General features: G+C 38.7%; 1 protein-coding gene and 1 long non-coding RNA gene across 2 annotated transcripts; both read left to right on the forward strand.

The window, feature by feature from the left end:
* The first annotated feature begins 333 nt into the window (after positions 1 to 333).
* Positions 334 to 2,577, forward strand: LOC120441935 (eotaxin-like). Its single transcript, XM_039617517.1, has 4 exons — positions 334 to 418; positions 2,134 to 2,266; positions 2,337 to 2,398; positions 2,492 to 2,577. The coding sequence occupies exons 1-4, from the start codon at positions 349 to 351 to the stop codon at positions 2,515 to 2,517; spliced, it is 291 nt and encodes a 96-aa protein (XP_039473451.1). The 5' UTR covers positions 334 to 348; the 3' UTR covers positions 2,518 to 2,577.
* A 6,906-nt stretch (positions 2,578 to 9,483) lies between these two features.
* Positions 9,484 to 10,183, forward strand: LOC120441948. The gene is made up of 3 exons (XR_005614408.1): positions 9,484 to 9,535; positions 9,611 to 9,669; positions 9,816 to 10,183. It is a non-coding gene; the product is annotated as an uncharacterized LOC120441948 (long non-coding RNA).
* The last annotated feature ends 488 nt before the right edge of the window (positions 10,184 to 10,671 follow it).

A 10,671-nucleotide genomic window follows, 5' to 3' on the forward strand; every position in this document is an offset into this window, starting at 1 on the left:
TCAAACTGGAAAAAAACCAAAAATAATCGTGGGGTTAGACTCATTACTCATGAAAATGCATAAACTACTGGTGTCAATCATCAGGCTCTTGACCATATTTGAGCATCTGTGAACTTTGTGTGTGCGAGGCTGTTTCTCAGAAAGCTCTCAGTGAGGTGTTGATAGGCTGAAATACTGAAGTGTCCCTGATAAGAGGTGAAGGTGTGATATGCCACAACCACACACACACAAATGCAAAGACCTACAGAAACCCGTCATCAGTTCTGCCTGCAGATGTTCCTACACTCACCAATAAATAACCAACTCATAGATTTTGACTCTGGTCAGTGAGCCAGACCACCGGTGAATATGTCGCTAAAGATCCTCTCCATCACTCTCCTCCTGCTCTTTGTGTGTGTGTGCTGCCACTCCTCTAAAGGTAACTGGACTCTTACTTTTCTAAAGAAAAGAGAAATAGAATACATGAAACTGATCACAGCAATGACTATTTCCACCAATAGCTTCTACCTGTTTGTGAATAATGCGCACTTCTGACATTTTGGTGTTTTATTGAGCAGGACCACTGTGTAAAGACCACAAACCTTTACATCAGTCATATTCTGGTATCTGCTCAGTCTATAATTGTAAAAAAAAAAAAAAATTCCAGCATTTACTCGACTTCTACCCACCAAGCATCCCTGGAAGCTGTTTTCTGGGCTAAGTTTTGTTAGTCAGTCATGGCATTTTAAAAGGCGTCCTTTACGTCTACATTTAGAAGAAGTTTTGGAGATTTTTATTTTTCAAGTACAACATTCACCTGATTTTTTTTCCATTGCTGGACTGATTGACAGCCACACCATATCCATTCACGCTATACTGCTTACCATTAACAATGTTTATACCTTTTATGTTTATCTACATGCAAACTTTTGTTTTCTGTCACTTATGGGCTTATGTCTCATGCTGCGTTGCATGGCAGGCATACGTTGTAAGACACTTAAACTATCATAACTGCCAACGTATTAGTGTGGCACAGTGGGTGCAGTGGGTTCTTTCAAACAAATTCACTCTGTAACTAAATCTCACTGCTTTAATTTAGTTTTCTAGTAAAGTCATCATTTCAGTGGGTTTTTGGAGGGGTGCATACATAAGATAAGGTAAGATAAGATAAGATGGCCTTTATTAGTCCCACAGGTGGGAAATTTGTTTTGTTACAGCAAAAGTGCAAAGTTATGTAGCAGAAATTAGAAAACACTGGAATGCAATAAAATAAAATAAAATACTATGTACAATAGAATAAAATAGAATAGAATAATATATACAATAGAATAAAATAGAAATACAAATACTATATACACCTGAGTAGGAAAATACAAAAACACAACTTCGTCAGAAGAAGAATTGCACATATAGCAGTCTTATTGCACATGTGTGGGTTTGTGTGTTTGATCAGCCGCAAAAGTCTTTATTGTGGAGTCTGACAGCAGTGGGGAGGAAAGACCTGCGAAATCTATCCGTCCCACACCGTGGGTGCCGCAGTCTCCCACTGAAGGAGCTGCTCAGTGCTGTCACAGCCTCATGCATGGGGTAGGAGATGTTGTCCAACAGGGATGACAGCTTAGCCAGCATTCTCCTGTCACTCACCACCTCCACTGGGTCCAGAGGGCCTCCCAGAACAGAGCTGGCCCTTCGGATCAGCCTGTTCAGTCTCTTCCTGTCCCCAGCAGAGATGCTGCCGCCCCAGCAGACCACACCATAAAAAATGGCTGAGGCCACCACAGAGTCATAGAAGGTCTTCAGGAGTGGGCCCTCCACTCCAAACGACCTGAGTCTCCGCAGCAGGTACAGCCTGTGACTCATTGCATAAGGCATGAAAGCAGGAAATGAGAGAGACGCAGAGAGAGTATAAGATGATATCTTGCAGCTACAGGACAATATTTTTCACCATTCAGTTAATTACCATAATGCCAAAACTGCCCAAAAAGTGCTTGAGGGCCCCCAAGTGGTGAGAACATTGATTTGTTGCACTTGCTTGTTGATTGATTTGCACAAAAAAATGCCTGTTCGCTGTAACATAATTTCAGGTCACATATTAAAAGTCATCTTCTGTTTAGTGATGTAAGACAAATCAGTTTTTAACCTTTTATCTCTCAGGTACTCGTCGTCGTCATCCTGGAAGGATACCACCGTGCTGCCCTGCAGTCACCAAAGGCAATAAGAGAGGTGATGTGGTGGGGGAAACGTATCGTGAGCAGGCTGCAACACCACCCTGTGTGAAGGCTATAATGTAAGTCAGCACATGTTGTCCTACATACAAACACATACAATCTCTATAATTTTCTGTCTTTTATTTCCAGTTTTAACACAAAAGATGGACAACAACTTTGTGCTGATCCAGACGCTCAGTGGGTCAAAGATCGTAAGTCATGCTAAAAGAAACACACACAGAAATAAATGCAAAGTATTTACAGAGAAAAACTGAAGCTCCTGCTTGTCTGTTTTTCCTCTCTAGTCACTGCCAAAATGAGGAAGGTGTGAAGCCTGTCTGCTGCATCAGTATTTCCAGTATTTCCATCACCATTAAAGGCTTATTCAAACCAGAGCTTTCTCAGCCTGACTGTCTTAAAACTTTCTTTTTTGCATTTGTAGTTTAATTTTTACTCTTACCTGTGGAGTAACCCTGTATTTTATTCATGCTGTTGACTTCATTGTTTTTTAATTCATCATTGGGGTTCTGGTTTTATTTGTCTTTTTTTATTTTTATGTTTTGCTTATTTGTGAATCTCTTTCTGTGCATTATGTGTTTATGTGAAGCAAAATGTGGTAATACAAAAATAAACTTTTGTATTATTGAGCAAATATTTTCCTGCTGTTGTTTCAATGCCCACCAGACTCTCACAAAATGTCACACACATCGCTGAATGTATTCCACCAGTGATTTAGTTTAGGATACTCGCTGAGTAGACTGTCCAGGGTTTCTTTTATAAAACTTTATCTTTTACCCAAGTTCATGCGGCTAACGATGAACATAAGTGGGCCAGCCAGTGAAACCCAGCGAAACTGTCATGGTCCTGGGTCAAGATGACCCAGCGTTTTAGTTTCATGTGTTTTTGTGTTTTGTTTGTTCATGATTTATTCCACAGTTCCTAGGTTGTTTAGTTTAGGTTACTGGATTCCCTCCTGTGTCTCTGCCCTCTGTGTCCCCCTATGTGTCTGTGTTTATATTGTGTTGTGAGTTCTTGTGAGTTCATGTTAGTGTATTGTTTTGCTTCCTTGTTTCGTCATGGCCAATCAGTTCCACCTGTGTTGCCACCTGTTCCTCGTTCCCTCATGTTCCTGTCTGTGTATTTAGTGTGTGTCATCTCGTCCTCGTTGCTGTTTCGTCTGTGTGTTTTCCTGCGTCTCCCTGCATCTCCGTCTCAGGTTTCAGGTTTCAGGTCTGTGCTTTGTTAGTTTTTTTCCAGTTTAGGTTTTGCTTTGTTTCCGTCCTCACTTTCGCCGTTTGTTTGCATCACCTCCTTATGAATAAACTCACTTGCATCTCAGCTGCCTGCATCTTGGGTCCTAACGCTCCACCTGCACCGACTGCCACAGCGGATGTGACAGAAACTACATATATATTCAAGAGTCAAGATTGTTTTTTGCTTACCTGCATAGTTATACAAGTACAACACGCAGTGAAATGTGACCTGATACGCTCCTCGACTGTGCACAAAAGAGAGAGAATTAAATACAGTAAGTGAACATATACAAAGAGGTCATTATGTGCAGCAAGTGAGCGAGTTATATACATTATTTAAATAAAATAGAATAAAACAATCTGGAAATTTGCAGTTCGAAACTGAGAAGGTACATTGTGTGAGTGTTAAAGTGTCTTGTGCTGTTGTGAAGCCAGATGGAGACACACACACACATTGACATTTTGAGAAATAGTCGATTAATTTAGTAATCTGAAGGTAAGGGCAAAGGTCACTTCCTGTTTAGCGAGTAGTCAGAGAAGCTGCTCAGTGACAGTCTAGCTCCAAATTTCCAGTGTGTCAATCACTTTTAAAGGCTTAATTAAACCAAAGCATTTCTTAGCATAACTTTCTAAGAAATCTTCTTTAAATTTGCAGATTATTGTGTAGTCTTATCTGTGGAGTAAACCTGTATTTAATCTCTGTGTTGACATCAGTTTTTCATTGCACCAAATATTTTTAATCCATCATTAGAGTTCTGGCTTTTTTTTTCTTTTTTTCTTGCTCATATATCAATTTATTTCTGTTTTTATGCATTTATGCAAAACAAATTTTTACCTGTGAAAAACCATATAAGAATAAATCTTTGTATTATTGAGCAAATATTTTCCAATAGTGTGAATGCTCACCTGACACACACAAAATGTCACACATCTTCTAATACAAGAACTGGAGTTTTTTCCTTTGATTTAACCACATCCACCAGCCCTGGACTGCTGGTGACCCTTTATTTGTTTGTTTAATAAATGATTTCACTCTCATGACACTTCTTTCAAGTTGGTTAGTTGTTACTCACCTTCCCCTAGAGACTCAGGGTTGTAACATTGTGTACTTACTGTATATTTAGAAGACGAACTAAACTAAAGAAACAACTGTGAGTCATCTGCCTTCACAAAGTGTCTTGTTAATATTGTGAAATCTATACTCGATTTCTTGCCCTGAAAAATATCTCCCCATATTTTAAAATTACAACTACTTCCATACTTAAGCCAATAAAAACAACTCTACTTGATGCCAGCAAAGCTGTGATCAACACTTACAAATTTGAAAATACAGGAATTTCTATATCACTTTATCATCTATAAAACCTTCTTCTACTCTTATCCCAGTCCCATAATAGACCAAAAAAAGAAATCTTATTGATGCAAATCTTCTCTAACTGTCAGGGGTCGTGTGCGGAGGCGAGGGAGAGATGACCCACACGCAGGACTCTTGGTGCAGAATGAGGAGGTTTATTGGAAACGGAGACCAAAGATGACAGGATGGCTGGCTGAACTTAATGGACTGGTAGACTAGCTGGCTTACTGAACTGAACACGCGACAGGAACAACATTACAGGAACATGAATGACACGACACTGGACTGGTTGAACTGAGGAACATAAATACACAGGCTGAGTGAGGAGTGATTAGAAACTGGTGAGTACATAGCTGAACATAATAAACTAATGATAAATGGGAGGAGGACTGAACATAATGCACATGGACCAAGGTTAACACAATAAAACAGGAAGTGAAACAGACAGAATATAAACAGTGAACATGAACTAAGAATACCGGGTCAACGACCCAGAAACCCTGACACTAACACCTTCACGTAGCAGGTATCAAACTGATCAGACACTTCATCTTTTCCTGTTGACAAAAGCTTGATATGGACTTGAATTTTCCATACTTACTGTTCATTTTGTTGAGGATGTCCAAATTACTAAGGTAGACCAAACAGGGGAACCAATGGGACACAGCTTAAAAGTTTCACAATCAAGTGGAGGTGGGTACAGGGGGATGCTGTGAGCTTGCCTGGGATTGGAGGGGTTCTTCCAGGTCCAGGAGAAAAAAAGTTCCATGAAAAGGAAGAGACAAGTTTTAGATCCTAATCCAAAGTGACTGCTGATAATGCTGAGAGAGAACTGACAGGTGAGTCTGAGCTTACTTTGGAAATCCATAGGGGAAGTGTTGCAGAGGGGAGGAACAGGGCACCAGTGGACAGTCCAGGGCAGTGTTACTGTTGGAGGGTAAGAAGGCAGGTGGATCGGCTGAAGTAAGTGATCCAGGTTCAGCTTGCTTATCTTTACAATGAGGATAGACGGCAAGATTCTCTTCAGCCATCAGGAGGAAACTGGGAACAAGATGCTGCATCCACAGAAGTAATTATGTGTTACAAATAAAGTTCAGATGTTATTCATTTTATTGACTGATTGATTGATGGATAATATTTTATTCATCGAGAGGGACATTGTTTTAAAGACGATCCGGAGTCTTTAGAGGATGATTTAAAAGTATAGTCAATATGTGTGAAATAGACAATAGACTGTTACAATTGGTCAGAATTAGATGATGAATCTTTACATTAATTAACTATAAAATAAAAAGCTATGCCAGCTTCTAGCTTTGCTTAACATTGTATAGAAAAGACCTGATGACACAAATTCTTTAAGTGCAAAAGTGAAACACATGTAAAGTCTGAGGGCTGAAGGCTGGCAAGAAACACAGTCGACTGAATCCAAAAACAGCTGAAAGCCTGTGGTTATAACAATAAACATAGCAGGATTTTTTTAAATGTAAACTGAGCAGCTGATAAAATCACAGCTTGTTCTCTACTACTACTTTTCTTTCCTTATTTGTTTGAGGACTTCTCCAAAATTTATGTTGATCACAATTACTAATAGTCTGGTATAATGAGTATCTGTGGAAGAGAACGTCTGCAGGATAATCTACTTGGACGAGGCAGAGAAACTAAACAACCCTGCGCCCATCATGACAACTACATGCTAAATGTGCAACAGTATTAGGCCACATCTCTTAAACTTGGTGTTGGCGTTTTCGGTCTCATTGCCACAGATTCAGCGCACACTCCACTCATGCATGATGTTGTAACAGGATGCACCACTGCAATAAATCAGTTCATGAAATTTATTCCAGCCAAGATATTCCGAGATCAATCATTAAACCTATTATTGCAAAGTGAAAGCATTTAGGAAGCACAGAAATTACATTGAGGTTACAGTGTGTAACAGTACTGACTTAGTGACATGTGACTTAGCACAGAATCTATGAACTGGGAGCTTTGTGGTGCTCCTGTAGGTGTTATTTTCTATCTGAGGTTATACTGAGTGTAGCATGATGTGGACTGTTCTGTTTTTTTCTCTGTATTCCTCCTCTTCAGCTTCAGCATGCACTTATTTGCTTTGTTGGCACAGGAAATGGCAGAGCTCATAAGTAGAAAAGCTCCAGAAACATTTCACACGTAAGCAACAAGTATAGATCTTCTGAGTTTGCTGATGATGCTGTGTGTTATATTTGACTCATCTCAGGATTCACTCTGTAAGAACTACATTTTCAAGTTTAATTCAAATGGTCAGTAATAATGGGAAAATGTGTGGCTACTAATTTGGCCTGAACACAGAGTTAACTCTGAGACTATTCTGAGCGCCCCAAAACCCTGTCAGTCCTGTCAAATGTGAAAAAATAACTTAATAAATTAATAGAAATGGGGTATATTTTGTTATTCCAACCAAATAATGAAGCTTTGTGAAGCCGTTCTTTAGCAAGACACCGAATGCTGATGTCAGCTGTAACATCTGGATGATGGGAGTATGGGTGCATCACATATCTTTACTTCCCTCTTCTTGCAATTTTTTCTTAAAAACACCAGATGCTTATGGGAGAACAGAAAGTTTGCGAAATAATTCTTTGAAGAAAACATTGTCCTTTCTGGCCTGTAATGTTTACACTGTAAACCAGCCAAGTTTAAATGTTGTTAAATAGAAGCTATCCTCTTAATATAAATCATGTCCGAAGCTTTCTACCCCTTTATATTCAATTTTTTTAGTTAGTTTTCATATCTAAATAACCTGCAAAGTCAAAATGCATAAAAGAGACTTTCACCAGCTGGGCCCACGTCCTCATCTTAGGTTTGACAGTGTTTTAGTGGATAAAGGTGAATGCTTGGACATGAATTGAGCTGCGGTTTGGGGAAGGCCTCGAAGGGGACTGGCGGCGGCTCCTGTGCCTGGCAGATCCCCATGTACTAAATAGAAGTGAAAAAATTAAAGAATTGAACAGGTGAAGGAGGGTGGGGCACATAAATGAGAACGAGCAGCTTGTAGAACTGGGGGAACATATATAGATAAGAACCAGAAGGAGCGTGTTTGGAGGCGTGGTCATGCTCCTGGAATTCAGATACTTTATCTCCAATAAAATGTAAGATCTTTTAGTTTCTGAATTTATGCTTGAATGTGGTTAAAATGCAAAACACTAACACTCGAGCCTGAAAGCAAGGACTGACAATGTCTGCATTCATTTTCCTATTTACCGAGTTTTAAAACAAAATCTTAAGACCAGGACTGCAGCATGGCAGAAAAAGGTTTTGTGAGATAAATGCTACAGAAATATTTACAGTTTTCCCTTCTGAAAAAGTCTTTTGTTCATAAATAATTTTAAATAAAAATATTACCCTTCTGGTCCTTTAGGTTACATTAAATTTAGATTACGTTAAATAACTAATTTACTAAACTTGTTCTTAATGATTCTCCAACAAATGCATTGATGAAATATGTCATGTCATGACTTCCAGCTTCTGTGGAACTCCTCATACTTCCACAATCTAAGAATTGTGTGATGAAATGTGTCATTTTGTAAAGTTCCTCTTTAATCACTGTTAAATTTATTCGTATGAAGAGAGGAGGAGGAAACAGAAACAGCTGAGGTGAATAACTGGAGGAATCATTTCTACTTTTAACACCTTAACTATTCTGCATCTCCAGATGTCTAGTTCTTCACGCTCTCTGGAGAAGAAGGCAGATCACAGGGGAACAAATCATTTACTCACTGTTCTTCAAGCTTTTTGAAAATGGTCAACTCTAGAAGTGTGTTACTGCTGGTCTGCACAGTCTTGGTGGTTGGGGCCATCTGTGGATCAGACGGTAAGATTAAACTTCAGACTCCGTGTAAGAGCTTTCAACTGGCTTTTCCCTGTTTAAAATTCAATTTTTAAAAGTAATTTGTGTTCCAGCAAAGATTTGGATATCTGCTGCATAACAGTCAGCAGTAAGAAGATTTAGGAAGCAAGTTTTTGTTCTTTCAGCTGTAGCCTCGGTGGTGTTTAACAGGATTCAAACATAGGCTTAGATTATGTGCAAATTGTATATAAGGCCAGCAAGTACAAAACGGAGTCCTGTTCAAGCCCTGATATAAAAAATCAGTTTGCAACCAGCAGGAATATTCCTGGACTAAATATGAGCAGAAGAATCTAGATTTAATACCCATGCAAGTGAAAGGAAACACAAACATTAGATGCTGCTTAAAACCCCATGGAAATATAGCCCAGTAAGAAGTGATCCAGCTTAATCCCAAATTTACCTGGATAATATGAAATCCTGCTTAACAGAACAGGCCTCTGCTCTTATTGTTTAGGCGCATTCTTGAAGAATATAGTGTCTTAAATGAAGACATAGATTGGTGTAAGTAGCTACTTTGTTAATACTTTTATAAAGTTTGCTTTACATTTCTCATTAGTAGAAAACCTACAAGGTGAGGCACAAAATAAATATTTCATGTCACTTAATGTCTGGTAACAGTTCAAAAGTCAGCTTTTGTTTACTTTTGTTAGCAGTTTTATGACATTTTAAACCCAAATTTCACTTTGAGTTTCCTCCTGTGGGCCAAATATATTCAGTTTTAAACTTCTAATCAGCTCGCCAAGATGGAAAGAGATTTGACCGTGCTGCGTTGCAGTCACCAACCTCGATATGAGTGCTGAGGTGGTGGGGAAACATATCGTCAGCAGGCCGCAACACCACCCTGTGTGAAGGCTATAATGTAAGTCAGCACATCTTGTCCTACACACAAACATAAACACAAACAATCTGTATGACCTTCTCTCTTTATTTCCAGTTTCAACACAGAACATGGACCGCTTTGTGCTGATCCAAACGCTCAGTGGGTCAAAGATCGTGAGTTATGCTAAAAGAAACACACACACACGCACACACGCACACACACACACACACACACACACACACACGCACACACACACACACATGAAAAGTATTTGTAGAGAAAAACTGAAACTCCTTTTTTTTCTCTCTTTCCTGTCCAGTCATTGCGAGCATGACGAGGGTATGAAGTACAAAGTGTGAGGTGAAGCATCGCTGCCTGTCGGCTCATCAGTATCTCCTCATGAATTTTATTCAAACTTTTCTTTGAAATGTTTTTATTACTTTACTCTTTTAATTCTGTTCTTGTTCTTATATGACTTTATAGTGACGACTAATAATGGACGTGAATCTATGCTTAGACGAACCAACTGATTTTCTTTTTTTTTTAAGTTTAGTTACATATTTAGTTTCAAATCTTCTTTTATTCTTTATTTTTTGCTTTTATGATTCCATTTATCTGTGTATATCATGATGTTTTGTAAAGCTGACTCTGACAAATGATATCCAAATAAACTTTGACCACCAGTCATTCAATAAATCTAATATTTTAATAATCTCCCAGAAAGCTGCAGCCCATTTTATTTTAAAAATTTAACAATTTCTTATTTTTATCCATTTTATCCTTGTGTTGCCTACAACTTTTAAACAACACTGTTGTTTCATTTGTCCTTATTTCCTTCATCTGCTACATATTTTCTTAGTTCTGTAGTTACACCAAATATCACTTTGAAGTTAAACCAGCTCTATGCAGCTATTTTATAAAAAGGTAAAAACAGGAGCTTTAAAATTATCATCAGCAAATCCACAACAGAACGTGGTGCGATGGCCCAGTTAAAGTGTAAACCTCAACCTGATGGAAATGCTGTGGCTGGACCTAAAGACAGCTCTGCATAAGTGAACGACTCAAAACCTCAACCAGCTAAACATTTCCCACAATGATGTGAGAGCTAAAAAATGATGATTTAAAAATACCAGAACAAAGATGTTTATGAAACATCATAAATGTGTGGGACTGAT

This window comes from Oreochromis aureus, linkage group 9, assembly GCF_013358895.1.
Source record: "Oreochromis aureus strain Israel breed Guangdong linkage group 9, ZZ_aureus, whole genome shotgun sequence".
NCBI lineage: Eukaryota > Metazoa > Chordata > Actinopteri > Cichliformes > Cichlidae > Oreochromis > Oreochromis aureus.